At 45.4% G+C, this 18,913-nt stretch overlaps 2 protein-coding genes across 2 annotated transcripts; both read left to right on the top strand.

The window, feature by feature from the left end:
- Positions 1-475: 475 nt before the first annotated feature.
- LOC144112364 (histone-lysine N-methyltransferase set-17-like) lies at positions 476-3,811 on the top strand. The gene is made up of 3 exons (XM_077645211.1): positions 476-498; positions 2,026-2,263; positions 3,572-3,811. Exons 1-3 carry the CDS (start codon positions 476-478, stop codon positions 3,809-3,811), a joined length of 501 nt encoding a protein of 166 aa, XP_077501337.1.
- A 2,645-nt stretch (positions 3,812-6,456) lies between these two features.
- Positions 6,457-8,925, top strand: LOC144112368 (zinc finger and BTB domain-containing protein 41-like). The gene is made up of 2 exons (XM_077645218.1): positions 6,457-6,618; positions 8,359-8,925. Exon 2 carries the CDS (start codon positions 8,408-8,410, stop codon positions 8,834-8,836), a length of 429 nt encoding a protein of 142 aa, XP_077501344.1. The 5' UTR covers positions 6,457-6,618; positions 8,359-8,407; the 3' UTR covers positions 8,837-8,925.
- Positions 8,926-18,913: the final 9,988 nt, after the last annotated feature.

The following is an 18,913-nucleotide window of genomic DNA, read 5'->3' as shown; positions in this document are numbered from 1 at the left end:
AGGCTGCCAATATTACCGCATTAAGAATTGCCCCAAGAAAACACGTTTAGGCAACTAACAAATACAGCTGCAATGTCCGCGATGTAGGAATGACAGATCAGGCTCCATAAACTTGCAACGACATGGACCCCATAAGAGCTGGTGGTGCGCTTGATGCGTGTGTAACATGATGGGCCGAATTCTCTCATTACAGCTGATAAATACATGGGTGTATGTTGTGCAAAGCGGCTTCGTTTAAGCATCCCACATTTAGCATTTACGCCTGCGGTTTTTGCCACACCTTATTCATGTCCTCATGCATTTCGTCCAAGGTGTCCCCACTGGAGAAGAGGAACCTATGGTTGTCGAGCCCAATGAGGTGAGGACAGCATTCCATCTTCACACTGCCCTTTTTGCCTTGATCTGCACTGCATAGTCAAACATGATGGCCTGAGCTGGTTTTAAAGGCTTAATAAATTTGTTTTACTTTGTTTATATGGGGTTGAACGTCCAAAGAGAGTAAGGGTATATCAGGGGCACCATAATGAAAGGCTGCAGAAATTTGCACCGCCTGGTGTTCTTTTACATGCACTTATATCGCGCAGTTCACGGGCCTCTACAGTATCGTCTCCTTTGAAATTCAATTTCTGCGGCCGGGATCGAGCCCGCGTCTTTCAGGTCAGCAGCTGAGCGCCATAACCAGTAAGCCACCGCGGGGGGCGCTTAGGAAATTGTGTGGGTCATACAAATATCATCAGGTATGAGGGCGTCCAGTTTGAACTTCTGGATTAACTTTGAACAGTTAGGCTTCAATATGTTGCACCAAAATTTCGGCGGATGGGCGTCTTGAACTTCATCAGTTTCCTTAAGGCGGTACACGCTGCATGACACAATCTCGTGATCTTTGGTCTGCCTTCTGGCACCGTAGCAAATGCGTGGCAGCGCCATATTCATCGCCAAATGTTTGCTGCTGCACCTGCAGATTCTGCGCGCTAATCTTAAATGCCCTTAGACTGTTTTCGATCGTCAGTGTGACTGGTGAGGCAGCGACCGTCTTCAGACAAACCGGAGTTCCGGCCTGCGCATTTGTGCGGAGCGGAAAACTCGTGCACGAATTAAATGTGCCAGTCGGCCTTGCGGACGAGAGAAGAGACAATGCTCACTACTCGTTACTCGGGGTAAAGTAATTGACTTGAAAAAAAAAAGTGTTGTGAGATATACAGATCGCATATACGCAGTCATGCCGGCTACGCTGGCGCACGTCATGGAACGAGCGCGATGAATTATCAACTGCCGTTATTTTATAAAATTTCCTGATTGTTGTTAAGTTTCACTGTAGTTGTTAGCTGCAATTGGCATTGCTTAGTGCGGCCGCCGCTGCCTCCTTTCCTTACGGTAGGAAGAGCTTTTCGTAAGGCATACAGCTTACCCTCGTTATAACGACGTTGAAAGGCTCGGCAGTCACTTCGCTATAGACATAGATTTGTTATAGAACGTGTTGACCGAAGATCCAATGGGAACATCTTTGCTTCGTTATATCCTTTGTTTCGTTGACAACTCTTTCGTTTTAACGAGGTTCGACTGCATTTTGATAGCTTTTTCTAGATAAGCACGATATAAATCGGATAAATCTTGAAAAAAATGTCAAGTACATTTCAAAAACGTAGCGAAACCTGCTTGAACTCAATACTCTGTACAAAAATTGATCACCTCATGTGCGTATCAGATCACTCGCCAAATCATAGTGCCTGGTAATTTATGTTTTATATATACTTAATCGTCCCTCCGTGTACACATTTTCATGCGTTTTTGGTGGGCACAAGCTTCGGCCGGTGCAGCTATCTCTACCAAACTTCAGAAGCGCCAATTTCACTCTTATGGCGGGCTGCCCGACTAACCCATTTTCATGCGTACGTTTATTTTGATGGGGGAGTTGAAAGAGGGGGTAGGCGGCTACCGGACATTAAATCGCAAATTCGCATCGGGATGACGACGACGACCTAGCTTTAACAATCAGCGCTGTAAAATCTAACCTGTATACCCCAGCCCCCAGTTTGCAGTGGAGCGGCTGGTAAACGCAGCGGAATTATATACGCAGGTGAGATCGCAAGATGCCAGTCTCGTCGGTGAGAGCTTGCCCGAGTTACTGACCTTGGGCAAGTCCACAGTCAATGGTTGCCCTGTGGGAGTGTTCACGTTGAAGGCGCTGCCCAAGGGACTGCACTTCGGCCCGTATCAGGGAGTAAAGGTGGACGACATCGAAAATGGCGGCTGCACCTGGCCGGTAAGCTTGCTCGGCCAATGTGTAGAACACTCAGACTCGGGTTGTTAAGGCTATTATAGAAAATGTTCGAAACACCTGAGCACTACGCTGCTCGCATTGTTACTCTATCCCGGACTTACAAGTGCATTCGAGGTGAGTTTTTTCTTTGGGACCGATAATGCTGGAAAACGTGCCTTTGTTGTGTGATAGGGAAAGATTGCAGTGGATGATTACAGTTGCAAACCGCATATATAGGATTGAACGAACATGCGCGCTTTCCAATGTCATTGTATTATACTGTACGCTTCACTTACGGGCCGAGTTATTATAATGCTAGAGGAAAAAGAGAAAAAATGTGTAAGCATGTTAACATATGGTTTTCAGTGCCTCAACCTTCTGCCAAACTTCTATGGCACGCGAAAAGAGAGACATAACCCTGCGACATCGCTGAGTGACCAGTTCCACCATTAAGGTCTTTTTTATTTTCCTGAAAAAATTTCCCGAAATCTCAGGTATGGCTACCAGTGCTGGTGCACCCTAAACCGTCCCGCGTACAGTACAAGAGTCGCACTCCCAAGCAAAGCTGGAAGCTTTAGCATAAGCTGAAGGCTAAGCTAAAAGGTTGAAAAAAATTTATTTACTTGAACATTATTAATAATCTTGAAATGAACTCCACTATCTTGGACAAGCTGAATGCAGTAGCATTCATGCACTTTTAAGGAAGCTGATTTTGGTTTTTTTATATCGCTGACAATGTCACTATACGGACTGCAGTGTTTGGTGGCATGGGCTGTCCTTTTTTTTCCGCCAAATTCATTGTCAGTAGACCAAAATACATTGTTCCATAGTGTACTTTGGCCTCAGAGCCCTTGCGCCATGAACGTTTTCAGTCAGAATCATGATCATCAAAATAGGCTGTATATTTGTTAGTTCCATATTGACAAAAATCTCCCTAGAGGGCTTACCAGATGGCACCCGGTAAGCTGCGCGCGTGTCTGCAGCATTCGGGCCAAAGTGCTCGCAGGCGGTGGCAGTTTCTGGTACTTCAGTAATGGTACCAGGGTACACGGTGCGCTGACAGTGCCTTGATGGCCACAGAAACAGTCAGTGTAACAGCGCTCAGTAACGTTAGAGTGAGTACACTGGTCGGTTCGAGGGCCTTCGAAATGCCCACCTGAGAGAGGTATAAGATTAGAACACGAAATACTGGCCCTTTTCCGCACACATAAAACTCACGCCAAGTTTTTTTGCGTCCATTATTTCCCGTGAGCACGGTTGCGAAAGAATTTGACTTGAACATTTAGACGGTTGAAACGTTGTGTTGTGCAGGTGCGCCGATGTGGAGAGTTCTTCGTGGTAGACGGCCGCCCGCAACAGCGCAACCACTGGATGAACGACGTGAACTACTCTCCCAGCAAGCGTAGACATAACCTCGTGGCCTTGTTCGTGAACGGAGACATCTACTACCGAACACTAAAGAACGTCGGCCCAGGCGAAGAAATGCTCGTTAGATATTCAACGTCATTCGCCAAAGTTTGCTGGGGAACCCAAGAGAACCAGGGGCGTTGAACGGAGGTGAGGAGAAACTTATCCTGCATTCCTTAGCTGCTAGATAATAATCGGTTGATAGCGTATGCAAGTTGCGGATATGCCTGATTCATCATCATAATCACCAACAGCCTGACTACACCCACTGCAGCACAAAGGCCTCGCCCACGTCTTTCCAATTAACCCTGTCATTTGCCTGCTGTGTCCAGCATATAGCTTCCATCTTCTTAATCTCATATGCCCACCTAACCTTCTGCTGACCCCTGCTACGCTTGCCTTCTCTTGGAATCCACTCCGTTACCTTTAATGACCAGCAGTTATATTGGCTTCGCATTACATGCCCTGCCCAAACCCACTTCTTTGTCTTGATTTCGACAAAGATATCATTCACGCGCGTTTCTTCCCGCACCAACTGCGCCCGCTTGCGGTCTCATAACGTTACACCTACCATTTTTCATTCCATGGCTCGCTGCATTGTCCTTAAGTTAAGCTGTACTCTTTTCGTTAGCCACCGAGTTTCTGCCCCATTGATGAGTGCCGGTAAGATACAGCTGTTGTACACTTTTCTCTTGAGGGATATTGGTAAACTGCCATTCCTGATATAAAGAACCTGCAACATGCGCTCCACCCCATCATTTTCCTTCTAGTTATTTCCCTCTTATGATCCGGATCAGCTGCAATACCTTTTGCAAACGGGCGGTGAATAACATTGGCAAACTCGTGTGTCCTTGCCTGGCACCCGTGCTTAGTAGAATTTTCTCGCTGACTTTGTGGAGGACTATGGTAGCCGTGCAGATGCTACATAGCTCTTCCAGTATTTTGACATAAGGCACTTCTACACCATCATTACGCAATGCCGTATGACTGCTGAGATTTCCATTGAGTCAAAACGCTTTCACGTAATCAATGAAGGCTACTTATATTGGTTGGTTATATTTCGCGCATTTTTCTAACACCTGAACATTAAGGTGAATATGATCTATTGTGGAGTATCATTTACGAAAACCTGCCTGACCATTTGGTTAATTGAGGTAAAAGTATTTTGACATAAGGCATTTCTACACCATCATTACGCAATGCCGTATGACTGCTGAGATTTCCATTGAGTCAAAACGCTTTCACGTAATCAATGAAGGCTACTTATATTGGTTGGTTATATTTCGCGCATTTTTCTAACACCTGAACATTAAGGTGAATATGATCTATTGTGGAGTATCATTTACGAAAACCTGCCTGACCATTTGGTTAATTGAGGTAAATACCTTTATAAATACCTTGTATGCAGCAGAGAGTAGCTCAGCAGCCTGTAAATTTTGAAGTCCTTGGCATCTCTTTTCTTATAAATGGAGATATTTTCGTTCTTCCAAAATTCTGGTACGGTCGAGGTCCTAAGGCATTGCGTATACAGGTTGGTTGGTTTTCTAGCACAATCTCCCTTCCGTGTTTCAACAGATCTGCAGTTACGTGATCCCCAGCTGTTTCTTTTCCCCTTTGCATCCCTCCTAAGGCTTTCTTTTCTGCCTCTTTCATTTTTGGCGAGATGACGCATTGGTGCAGGCTACTGTCTCTCTCATTAATGTCGTGATTATATTGGCTACTTTATAATTTGTATAGGACTTTTCTGCTAATTTTATTATCTTATCCAATTTGTTGACGTCATTTCCCTCCTTGTCTCTTTACGCATACATATGGTTTTTACTCATGCCTAGCTCCCTCTTCACGAAGTTTAGACTTCCTCCGTTCTTCAGAGCATGCTCGATTTTCTGCATAATAAATTTCCTTATGTCGGCTACAACCCCTTGCACTCATTTATTAACTTCGATTGTTCTGCTAGTTCTATTCTGTCGGTAGAGTAAGGCACCCTCATGATTTGGCGTTTCCTAATAAAACTTTTTTTTTCTTGAGAAAGCTTGCTGGTATCCTGTTGAACTCACCTACTGCCTACTTCTACTGTGCACTCCGTAATGAAAGCTGTCAGATTATCGTCCACTCTATGTACATTAAGATCGTCTTCATCAGTTAAAGGTAAATATCTGTTTGGCAGCGATATCCTGAATTTTCTTCTTACTGCTAACTCATTAATGGACTTCCTCTTCACTAGCTTCTTCCGTTACCTCGTCAAGTCTAAGCTAATTCAATTATGCTTGATTATGAACACTTTGAATGTCAGCAGGGATGGCGGACCTTTTTGTGTGAGGGCATCTGGTCGAATTGGTGAAGGAACAGTGCAACATTGCCTAATAAGCAGGAAGATTAAATTGTGGATAAAAGATAATGGATGCTTGCTTTTTATGTATATATTCGTAGTGCATGAAAAGGACCTCAACCTTGTGAGAGAACTCCTCATTTGATGTGTGTGTACCGACACGAAGCTGGTCGATAGCGCTTCCAGAAAAGGCACTGTCTTTTTAGAATGAATGGTTATAATACGTATTGACAGATCTGTGCGGGTTAGTACCGTCACACTGCCTTTGTACTATTTTATTACTATTTTAAGGAAACTACCATGCACCGAATTGATACTAAGGAGCTGATGTGAAAAAGTACTACGGCTGGCATTTTCCTCACTGCCACGGTACACATTAAGAACGCTGAATTCTCTGGGCAGTTCTTCACTTTACATGTGCTCATTCGCTCCTCGCACTGCTCTGTTCTTTTTCAGAGGACGTCAATATCGTTCCTTTGCACAGCCTGCTTCATGCCTGTGAGAAGTGCGGTGACCTCTTCTCTACGCAGTACAAGTCGGAAACGCATACCCGGCGGAAACACTGGCATAAGACGGAGGGAATCCGCCGTGGCACGCATTGCCCCAACAAGAGCAGTCACAAGTAGGCCTGAAACTGTTTTACAGTGCCGTTCCTTGCTTGACACCATCATGGCTAGTCAACTCGGAAACTGTGCTTTCTGCTGACTAGCCACTTTTTCAAGCCATAAATATGTTAGAAAGCACAAATCGTGAAGTCCCCGTACCAGTGCACAATGAATGCCTGAACGACACGATTTTCGGGCACAGCAGGATGCAGCCATCAGCATGATTAGTAGCAGTAGCACACTCGAAAGTGTCTCTTCGCACTTGTGTGGCGCGTTTTGTGTTCTATTCCATCAAGAAACTGCCCACTTTTTTCCAGGAAGCTAACAGTTACAGTCCAAACGAGCCTGACGGTTGTACTGTTTGTGTTCGTTGTATCCGAATTTCGTTGTATGTGAACTTCTAATATTACACCCATGTTATAAAAAGCAGATAAAAAGTACATATAGTCTGTTTGGGAGTTACGTGCATCTGATACTTGAAAGCAAGCCCTATCAAGGTGCTTTCCAAGCTGTCCACGGTGGTCATGTTCTCCCCACCGAGAAGCTTGTCGCCAGCAATCTGCTTTAGGGTGTGACATACCTAATAAAGGTTGAGGCAATAGGTCGTCTTCGGCTTCGTGATCTTCATAATGTTCCTGACAGTCTGGGAGTGCTCGTACTTTACTAACAATGCTTCATCAGTTCGTGGCTCATTGATGTTGGTGTTAACGAAATCACCCGGTCCGGCCAGCTTCCCAATAACGACACGTTGCCGCAAACTACTCGTGCGTCACAGTCATCTGCCATGCCTGGGTCCATGCGGCTGTGAAGCTGGCGCAAGTACGCGCAGAACGTATCAACTGCACAGTCTGTCTGGGTGTTTTGTACTCACCGTGGCAGCGCAGATTGTGAAGAGCAGATTGGGCTGGTAACGCTTGCCCCGTGATCTGCTAGGCAAGCGAGACACGCCAAGTGATTGCTATTCAAACTTCTCTAATCGCTATTATTGGTTGATCGCCGACCCCCTCCGTATAAAAATTCCTAGTCTGAAGCCGCTGTTTCGGTGTCAAAATTGATCAAATCTCCTGTGTACGAAATGGCCCGGCTGGTGCTTGTTGTAGAGGCCTCTCACGAGGACTGGCGCAAGTCTACGAGCCGCCCGCGAAATCTGGTCGCCTCGTGGCCAGCCCCTCATAAGCGCTGATCTTTACTGGACGCTAGAGAATTGAGGGTGATATTGTGCATGCGTGTTGAGAACTTGCAGAGCTGAACTGAGCTGTGGTGCCTCAGAAAGTCCTCAATAAGCCTAATTAGCATTACTGCTGAGTCGCACACATTACAACCGAAGTATGGGTCAAGCGAGGTTCTCTTAGCAAGGAAATAGGAAGGAAATGTCAACAGTAGCGGAAAGAGTGTCAGCGTGAGACAATCGTTCACGCGGAAGAGCTGCGTCAGGGACAGGCAAAGATGCGCCTAACACCCGCGGCAGTGATAGAGGTGGAAGGTGTGAAAATCATTGGCGAAATCATAGCCTTGAAAGAGATGTGCAGACATAACTAGACAACTTTCGCCTACCAAGTACAGCGTTACCGTTATCGAAGTACCGCCAGGCCGCCTACCGCCTGTGAATGCACGCTGATTGGTCCGGTGCAATGGTACGGTACCGATAACGGTAACATGGTACATGATATGCTAAAGGTGCTTACTTACGGAGGAATCCGGAGCAGAAATTCTTAGTCGTCTCTTATTCTGCTTATTCTTACCCTTCATGTACGCAGGGCTGATATCATCAGGCACGCGCGTACCCATGTTGACAAGCGAAAGTCCATGTGCCATGTGTGTAAGAAGAGGTTCTCCAAGCCGGACCATCTCAAGGTTCACATGATGATCCACAGTGGCGAGAAGCCCTACGAGTGTGGCCAGTGTGGCAAGAGATTCAGGCAACGCGTCCATGCAAGGAGGCACGAGGAGGTCATACACTTCCGCCGGTACCCGCTGACCTGCCAGAGGTGCGGGGCTGGTGCCGAGGACGTCTTCAAGCTCAGGCACCACACCTGCAAGCCGCTTGGCACCACGGAGGATAAAGAAGGATTGAAGCGGTGCCGAGGACGGCCACGCTTAAGGGCAGACGGAACGTCGCCAAAGGTACGACCGCAAAACACAACGGAGGGTACGCCGCTGCAAGGAGGAGTGAAGAGGGGCCGAGGTCGACCACGTAAAGCAGTAACGCAAGATGCGTCAGCGCCGAGAGCGTAAAAGCTTACAGGAGTTCCACTACCGCAGCAAGGAGTGTAGCAAGGTCAAGGTCGACCACGTAAAGAGGCAGCGCAATATGCGTGGGCGATATAGCGAGATGTAGCGACATATAGCGTTCTGTCCTGAATAAACAACCTTTTTGGCAAATACACTTTACGACTTCTTTCCTCAACTGAAAGGCAAAAGGAAGTCAACTCAAACGTTAATGCAAAAGACAAAGCCATAGACAAGGCCCCGGATTGTGATCACACCCAATGACAGCTTGTCTTGACGATGAAGGGAAGGTTAAATGTGGAGCTTTCTTAGGACTCCCTAACTTGTTTTTGAGGGGGGCAAGACTTGGAGCTTATTTTGTTAGGTATTTTTTGCTCATTTACAAAATTTTTGGAAATAAATATTTTTCAATGTTCAAATTTTGATGCAAACTGTCATGATGTGGGGACGACACTCCAGCAGTCAGAAAGACAAAGAAAAAGCTTTGAAAAAACTGTTTAAGGGTTGACTCGCGCCCACAAAGAACTGAATGACTTGATGACGGCTACACACAAGCGTGCTCGGCGGTCATCGAACTGAATGCTTGCAGCTCTTGGCCGCGCTCAATTTAAAGGAGACAAAGAACCTTCGAGATAAAGAACCAAAACAAACTACAACAACATGGAAAAATGTGGAAGCATTCGCACCTAGCCACAATCAATGGAGATAAGTCTGGTTGCATCTGGGGCCACAATTCAAAATGATAAAGCCGCGTGCCAGTGGTTTTGAGTGCGAACGAACAAACAGTGCAAATACTCATGGCAATATAAAATGAATTGGAATGGAAGCTTTATAGACTGGAAGCTTCGCACACGAGGACTGATCAACTGCATTAGAAAAATTTGTGCAAAGTTTAATCTCTGCTAATTATATAATACACATGGGACAGACAGTCGACTTCTCTTGGGACATCATTGCTTTAGCTTATTCATATACGAAATGTTCGCAACAGGCTACGAAACAAAATAGCTCAGCCCCACTGCGCTTTCCATGAAAAGAGTCCTAGAACAGAAGTGTTTCAATTGTCAGAAATCTGCTCCAAGTGGAAGAAATTGGAGGCAGGGGGCAGGCAGGCGCTTCCCCCTCTACAAATATGTTGGGGGGCGGGGTGAGTGCCCTCCTTGACACCCATGTTTCGGGGTCCCTAGAGGCTCCGTAAATCCGACACCCCATCAGATAATTCGTCCACAAGACGGTTCGCCTGGCCGCCTGGCCCCTTTCTGCGCTTGTATGCTCGATAGCTACAGCCCGTCGGTGGGGTAGCTGGCGTCATCTACGGAATCATCTTGACACAAGACCTGCCTAGCGACTTCGTTTTAATAAAATTTTTTTTTCTTGCCTTTCTATAGTTATACGTTGGCGCTTCTTTCACCGATATCATTTCCAGAAAGGTCCCTATTTCACCGCTTAAGAAGGGCGGGTTTCGACTTCGTAAATTCCGCTCCGCTGGGAAAGAAAGCTGGGCGGATTCTAGCGATACCTCCGCGGACCTTGCCTTGGAGGCGAAATTAGAGTCGAAAGCGGCCTACGCTTTCAGAGGACCTGAGCCATTTCCGAGAAATTAAGACTATTCGCCGAAATTAGCGCAGCTGGCAACAGTTTACGTTTTTCTTGTAATTCATCTACTATTCACTTTCTCTCTACCATAAGCTTTCCGTGCCGGTTGGCTCAATTTTCAGAGCGACTGTTCCGGTGAAGCGGTGGTCCCAGGCTCAAACCCCCGACCGGGACGAACTTAACTGGGAAGTTTCTAAAAAAGTTGTGCAATAGCCTTCTTTTAGAGCTGTATGGTTGAGCGTGGCTGGATGCAAATGAGTAATTACTCCCTTATTACCAACCTAAAAGGCATGAGAATCTTGATTTTATGCCATACATTACCGTATCGCAATGTTAGTAAAGAACAAAGGTCTTCCCGAAGCGGCATCGTCACGCGCATTCTACACGGCGAGAATGGGGCAGGTTGGTTAAAGTTCATTGTACAGGGAATTGTGGTAGACTGCTTGCAATACGATGAACACATGAACATACAATAATTTGTGCGGTCATCGTTTTTAACCAATTTAGATGCATTTCATGTAGAACGATGTGCATTCTCTCTATATGACAGTAAACAGTAACCAATGGCATGCTGTAATAATGCGGCTTTGTCTCGGATTCCTCTCCTTTTTACTCTCGTAAACCTGAGAGCTTCCTGGAGAATATTGACCAGAATTTACACACCCGCGTCCAATGGCCTGCAGCTTGCTCATGGCTTGCTCGATATTGAATGTCAATCAAACCCAGCAAGCCATGAGCCAGCTGGAAGCCACTGGACGCTGGTGTAGCAACTGCTTAATATTCGCCCCGAATCTTTGCCACTTGTTTGAGTGCATAGGCGCTGGAAAAAGCAAGAACTACGCAGGGCGAACGTCTATGTAGCCATAAAAACTTTTATTTCATGAAGAATACATCACTGGTGTGCACTGCGTTTGTTTATACAGGTAATGAAATAATATTGGCGATAATCTTTCACACTATCACTTAGTTAACTATTTACAACTTTCAAGTGAGATTTTTCATACTGCACAATGAATATTCGGCGTTCGTTGTACATGAAAATAGAATGCTAGACAGCACAACGCGAAAAAGCAGGCACATGCGAACGCGCCGATCTTGCCAGGAGCAGAATTCTGGGAGCAATTATTTTATGTTTAAAGAGAAAGCCAGTAAAAGCACCAAAAGGCCTCTGCACAGATGCTTCACACATTGCACACTTTTGCAGCAAGGTGGGAATGCTCTTTGTTCAATCGAAAACCGCGGGAAAGCTGACTTAAGAGTGCCCACATGTTCAGTCTCCAACGCTGCTGAAAACTTTCGAGTCAACAGCTCTATGCAGCTTCTGAGTGGAGGCCAAGATCACAATAAATAATTTTCTTTCGCTGTGTCACTGATCTCTTAAAATAGTTTTACTGCCCGGTGTTTCCTAACATCTGCCATGTCACAGGATAACTACACAGTATAAATCTCAAGAAATTTTAAACACCTGTAATGGTGCTGCTTGCGAGAGAGATTGAGGAATGGTAACCCTCACTAGTCTACATATTGTTTGGCAAGCCCCCATGGAGCGGAAAATTTTGATGTAACTACAGCTCCTTAGCCCCTTCATTTTTCAAAACTGCGAAGTGGCGCCAACGTACGGAGAAAACAAAGGAGTAGTTGCTCCTTTGTTTGCTTCATGTGTTTGTTCCTTAAGGTCTGCCCTGTTTGCTTCACTGAGATTCGTGAGCATATTTTCCTCCGTGAAAATGTATCAGTATGAACATACGCAGCCTCTTGAGGAATCTTGCCAATGAAGTCCCCTCCTGTAGTTAAATGTAGAAAGTAAGATGATTGGCAAATAGAGTTTAACAGCCCGAAGCTGCATGACCGCTTTTTGTCAAGGTGCAGCGGAGGGCTTCGGATTAGTTTGGTTAAACTGTGCTCCTGCATGTCATCTGTGTGGAATGCAGGAATGGACGGCTCCAGGTTAGCCGTTCTACCTCTTGTTATTTACCTCTACCTCTGGATATTTAACGTGGAATATGAGTAGCACAGCACACGAGTGCTTATGTATTTAGCCGCCAAGAAGGCTTTTCGACTCCCCTCCAAGACGTCCACTGAGCACCTTCTCCACCTAGGAATGCATAACGCACAGGAAGAACTATTCGAAGGTCGCCAAACAAGCCAAATATTGCGATTATCAACGACAAATTTAATACACGACTCCTTGAGGATCTGCAATAAGCGCTGCCAACAGCAACAGAAGACAGAAGGGGTATTCCCAAGGACTTTAGAGATAAACTACTAGTTAAATCAGTGTAAAAAACATGCATGCCTAGAACAATCAAGGTAGGTGAGAAGCCAGAGTTAGAACTATAGAGAAGTATTGCGGCAGCAAAAATGGCACGTAATATGTAGACGTGGCGGAACCCTACGCAAGAGGGCAACTGCTTCGTTGTGGTCATCACGAGGGGAAGCAAGTGGATTGACTCTCGGTGAAAACTAGTTAAGTTGGGGTAGCCGAGGAAGTGCCGATAGCACTGGCAGCCACTCACTCCGGCGCCTCGCACAATTTTCTTATTGTCCACATGCCTGTCGGAATTATATAAGCGGAAGAATAGCGCCACTTGCCAGCAAAATTTTAACAAATGCGCAACATAGGTCAGTGCAGTGAACAGAACAATTGGTATGGTGCCCGGAAACAAGGGAATAGAAGGGAACGCTGCTGCTCACATAGCCACTCGAGCGTCTCCCTCCCGGAGTTCCACTGAATTCCAAGACTCTGTCTGGAATCGTGTACCGAATCCGCTTACCGTATATGCGGACATTACCGCATATCTACACCTCAGTAGCCAGACGTTCCCAGAGCACGCCAAGGGCCATGATAGAACTGAGCAAACGACACATCAGAAGGCTTAAAACAGGGTCGTTTCTGAGCGCTGCTATTCTCAAAATCATTGACCCACCTTTTTCAGGGTACTGTAAATCATGTCAGATGTGGGCAGACACATGTCTTAAGATACGGGGCTGCCAGAAAAATCCCCAAATAAAGAGAGTAAATCATTGAACGAGAAAGGACTGGGATGCGACCTTGTCCAGCTGTTGGGACCTGGAGTCTCAGAGGGCTATGGTTCAAAAAGCGCTGGCAGCGGCTACCGCCAAAGGTGTCCGGGAATGAGGACCAGGCAAGGGAGCGGTCAAACCGTCCACTCTCCTCTATAACCGGTCCCAGTGCATCCAATAAAGTTTTACCATCACCACCACCACCAAATTGGCGCTGCACCTGCCAGGATTTGATATCGCAAGTTTGGGTTCGGTGGCCAAAGGCATCGAGCTGCTGCAGGAGGTAAATGCGAAAACGTGCGAGAGGCAAATGGGCAGAAGAGCATCGTCCTCCCCGAAACGGTTTTTAAGCATACGCAGGCTAGCGAAAGTTGGATAGCACGATATAGACTTCTGGTAAACAACAGCACTGTTGATTTGTTAGATGTCCTTAAAGGGCTCTATTGTAGTTCCCTTAATCTGAGGCGTGGCGCGTTTCGGCGAACTGACAGCTAATCATTAGCGACTAAAAATCACTTGTGCAACATCCTTCACATGGAGGCCTTCACTTAAGGAACTGCAATAATAACACCAGTTTAAAAAAAATACATTTTGTTCACAGACTGGCAACAACATCATTTCGCTTTTCGTGATATCAGCCGCATTAATTCTGCACGCTTCGTTAGGAATCACTTACTCCTTGCAGAAAAATGATGAACATTAGGTTAAAAGTGCACCAAAGAGGGTATCTGCTTTTCATTTAATTTTAGCTCCAGTGGTGATTGTGCCGAAATATCAAACACACCAATAAAAAACCGCATTGACAAAAAATTGACACCCTTTTAAAACCTAAAATGCTCTCTGACGCTGCAAAACCTAAAAAAATAGCACAAAGAGTAGTGAAACCTTAGTATTCAGTACGAGGTGTACTAGAACTTTAGTAGGTTTGCACTTCCTTAACTACTAGACAATTTAAACAAAGTGGCTGGAAGACATCGTGCTTGAGAGCTGGAAATCAGCTGTCGCGATTCCTATTCCGAAAACAGCAAAACCTCCGACGGTCCTTGCAATCTTACCACCGATAAACTTAACTCCTATGCTGTGCAGGCTAGTAGAAAAAAATGCTAGCCACACGATTGTTGTGATGGCTAGAGCAGCATGGTTTTTATCACCGAGCACAAAGTGGATTTTGTCCATTTATTGGTACAAAGGACGGGTTGGCTGTCTTGGCATCTGCAATTTTGTCATCTACACGCAGCCAATATGTGAGTACCGTTTAAGCAAAGAACGTTGAAAATGCATATGACAACATCAGTCACGCTAAGGCGCCCGTGTGCTGTGCGATGTCAGTGCACTTTAAAGATCCCCAGGTGGTCGGAAATTATTCCAGAGCCCTCCACTACGGCACCTCTCCCTTTCTTCTTTCACTCCCTCCTTTACCATTGCCTTACGGCGCGGTTCAGGTGTCCAACGATATATGAGACGGATACTGCGCCATTTTCCTTTGCCCCCAAAACCAATTAAAAAACATCAGTCACGCAGCCGTTCTGAGCTACATTGGCAGGTTTTATCTCCCGCTGAGAGTGCGTAGCTTTATCGAACCGTTTTTTGAAATTTGCAATATGCGTCAGCGGTGAAGCGGTTGGATCATTTGTTCCTCTCTGTGGCGCGCCCAAGGGATCACTATTGTCGCCGACGTTATTTATTAGTATTTTCATCCCACTGGCTTGGCGCTTACATGACAATCGTCACATAAAATTTCTGCAGTACGCTGATGACATGATAGTGTGGAGTACTCACCAAGATCTGCGTACTCAAGAGGCTTACGTTCAATCTGCCTTGGATGTTACCTCTAATTACGCATCATCCTTCGGACTTCAGCTTTCCGTGCATAAAACAACATACACGTCGGTCGCCAACCACTGGGGACGCCGTAAACTTGCTATAAGACCAATGCGTCTTTGTCTATCAGGCACCCCACTACATTAAAGTTCGAGTGTGAAAATCCTTGGCTTAATGATTCACCAATCAGGATCAGCGACTGCATGGCTTTCTCAGGCAAAAAAGGCAAACTATTTTTTTAGACTTTGGGGTTGATCAGAAGAATAGCTCCTAAAACGAGTTGTGCAGGCTCGTTTTTTGCAGGGCTATTGGTGAGGGCAGTTCTTCAGCCACGTGTTGTTTGTCAAGCCCAGTTTAAACATCTAACAAGAGCCCAATGGGATCGCCTTGAATCAGTGAACCGAGAGGTTATGAGGACCATTACGTGCCTTCCACGCATCACACCGGTCATAGCTTTACACGAGAATACGCAGCTCAATACCATTGATGAGCTGGTGCAGCAGCGCCGTGATGCGCGCTGCCCTAAGTACAGTCTATCGCACTCCACGCATGCACTGGGGACTTACGCAACGTCACACTCCATTGTTCAGCCGCCAACGCAAGTTCCTCAACCATGGAAGTTTGTATGGCTCAGCTACAAAAAGCCAACAGAGAATTGCTGACAAATGTGTGCTAATTCAGCATCGTTGCTTCGCCAGAAATTTGAAAACAAGATGCTTGCCTGCCTTAAGAATCCATTGTTTTCTACGAAGACGGAAGCATTCAGGCTTGCGAAGCAACAACAGCAATCTCCTGCCCCTGCAGACCTGCCCTGAATCAAACCGCTGGGTTTCAGCTTACGGAACCCGCTTCGTCCTTTTGTGCTGAGCTCGTTGCAGTTCAAGAAGCACTCGGCTCCGTGGCCGCCACAGCTATGCTGCCTGTGGCCCACGTTGTCATCCGCACTGGCGCCCTTCAAGTAGCCCGGTTGCTACGACGTGTTTGCCGCGGTCCAAAGATGTGTCAGGAAATTCACCGGCTCGCAGAACGCATCCCGCAGCCGGTACGTATTGAGTGGGTCTCACGGGTTCTTCTGACATCTCGAAGTCAGGCAAATTTAACGACCCGCCTCGGGACACCAAGCTTATCAATGTCTCGACGCCTTCATTTGAACAATTTATCCCTGCTTTAATCAAGAAAGGAACTCCTCTGGTGCCGCACACGTGCTCTCGTCTCTCCGTGTGCGGTAAACCTCCCCCGTGGTTTTGCCCGTGCAGAGGAGGTTGTGCTTTCGAGGATCCGGGTCGGGGCTGCCCTGACACCTGCCGTCATTTGGAAGTCATCTCAGTACCGAGATTTCTTTGCTCGGACTGGGTGTCCGATATGTAAACTCGAGGACATTGAAGCCGACATTCACCACTTTTTTGTGGGACTGCCCTGCTCAAAAGCCTACAAGAATCCGGCACCTGAAGGTAGTGGGTCTTTAACCGAGCAACCCTGCTTCATAAATTGCATGGACGCAGGGACCATACCATCGCTCTCTACTGAACTTCATAAAATGAGCTAGTGTTTTTTTCAATAAAAATAAATCATTTCTACATCTTTCATTACACCTTCGCCCATCATTTATGCCCTGAGGCAATAAATCTGGCATAAAATATAACATTACTTCTCGCGTCTTCAAACAACTCTGGAACTCTACACGTAAAACACAGCTTATTCACAAGAAACGATTCTTTACTATTACAAACAAAACAAATTTCAGATCAAACATAGCTTATCTCTGTCATAATAAAACTCTGCCCTCTCCAAACTGTTCTGAATAACCAAGTAGCCTGTCTACCAAACATTTTTACTTCAAATTAAATAAATAAGCTTTAGAAATTATAGGGTGACAGAATCTAGCAAAATCAGCAATCCTAACAGTACAGTTATTAAGAAAGGAGTTTTTAAGAAAATATGAGGAAAAATAAGCATAGAAGAGGACCTATTAGGGGCACAAATATCACGGAGAGGATGCTCCCACAAGAAAGGAAGATTCGTTTTTACACAGCGCAGGAAGACGGGAAATATGAAAGAAAGACAACCAATACATATGCTGACTCGCAACTGATTTTCAATGAGAGAAACTGTCCTTATAAGTTTTCCTTTACAGAAAAAACACATCGTTCGTAAAAGCAAAGAAGTAAACAACAGGACTCTTCATAAAAGACAGTGAAAAAACACCGCTGTTGTGCAAGCACACATGAATGTAGAATGCTAGGTGATAGCAGAAAGAAAGGTTCTTGTTAAAAAGTTAGTCAGAAAGTTAGGTGAAAGTTTACTTTCACATGCAGCTGCACCAAGGCGACGTGGCGGTGTTTTTTTAGTCATGTATGATTAGTAGGATTGTTTTTACTTGTTTTGCATCTTTAGGTTTGGTGCTTCCTGCGTTCTTTTCTTGAAAGAGAAATTTATAAGGAGAGTTTCCCGATCAAAAATCAGTTCCGAGGCAGTGCCTGTGTTGCGCGTCTTTCTTTCACATGTCGTATCTTTCGGCGGTATTTAACAATAAATCATTACCAACTTCCCAAATCGCAGCTTTAAGTAACCTGTCAAAATATCACAAATAAAGACGTCCAAAAGACAAAATAACGTTAGTTGTCTCTATGAACTCAGCCTAATGAGCAAATTATTAACTTAGCTAGATCATTAGAATAACTAAAAATTGATTGTATATATCTGCAAACAGTACGAATATTCTGTCAAACACTAGCTTATTGAGCGACACTCGAATAAGCAGTCAAGATAGACATGTGAAAACACAGCAATCCTAAGATTCTTTAACAAAGTTTGGCCACATAGGAGCTTCTAAAGTGGGCAAAATTTACTTGAAGGCATGAATGTCAGACCAGACAAGTGCCTTTAAGCTTGAGATCTCAGTAATGAAGCACAGTAGCGAGGATCACTACCAATTGAAACTTTATAAATGCTGTAGTGAGAGGCAAGTTACTTTCAAAGTAGGCTAACAGAAATCCAACAGAGGTCAGTACCACAGTAACAAGCAGCTTTGAAAAGAGTGCAAAAAAATACAAATTTAAATTTACTTGCCGGCCAGCCCTGTTGCGGTTCTTGTCCAGTGTCAAAAGTTGCCTTTCAAAATTACTTGCTGGTGGGCTGGTTGGTTCATCACAATGTTGAACGGCGCAACGCAAGAAACACAGGAAGACACCCAGAAGAGACAGAAAGGCGCTCGCTCATTTTGTCTCAGTGTCTTCCTGTGTTTGTTCCTTTGTGGCATTCAACTTTATGATTTTATAAGTGATATGCATGCTGGAGACTGCAACACTTAACAGATCTGGCTTCCTCTAGTTTGTCAGGCAATATTTTCTCACTACTCTTGTAATTTTTCCGCACTATTAACATGAAATAGCTTGTTGGTACACAGTAGTGTAAAGGTAGGTCGTTATTGTCCAACTAAACATTTGATAACCTGCTGCCACAGCAGAAGGACTAGGCTCATGATGTGAACACTACTTCAGAGCGCACATTTTGACTACATTCTACCTAATTTGCCAATCCTAAGTGCTAGGTGCTGGGTGTGGAGCCTTCTGGATTAAAACTGTCTTGAGGCTCCTGAGCATCCAGATTTCTCTTGTGTAGCAGCATGCCTGAAGAAGGTAA

The sequence above is a fragment of the Amblyomma americanum genome, unplaced genomic scaffold (assembly GCF_052857255.1).
Source record: "Amblyomma americanum isolate KBUSLIRL-KWMA unplaced genomic scaffold, ASM5285725v1 scaffold_73, whole genome shotgun sequence".
Lineage (NCBI taxonomy): Eukaryota > Metazoa > Arthropoda > Arachnida > Ixodida > Ixodidae > Amblyomma > Amblyomma americanum.
The sequence above is the reverse complement of the archived record's forward strand: the minus strand, read 5'-3'. Positions and strand labels throughout refer to the sequence as shown.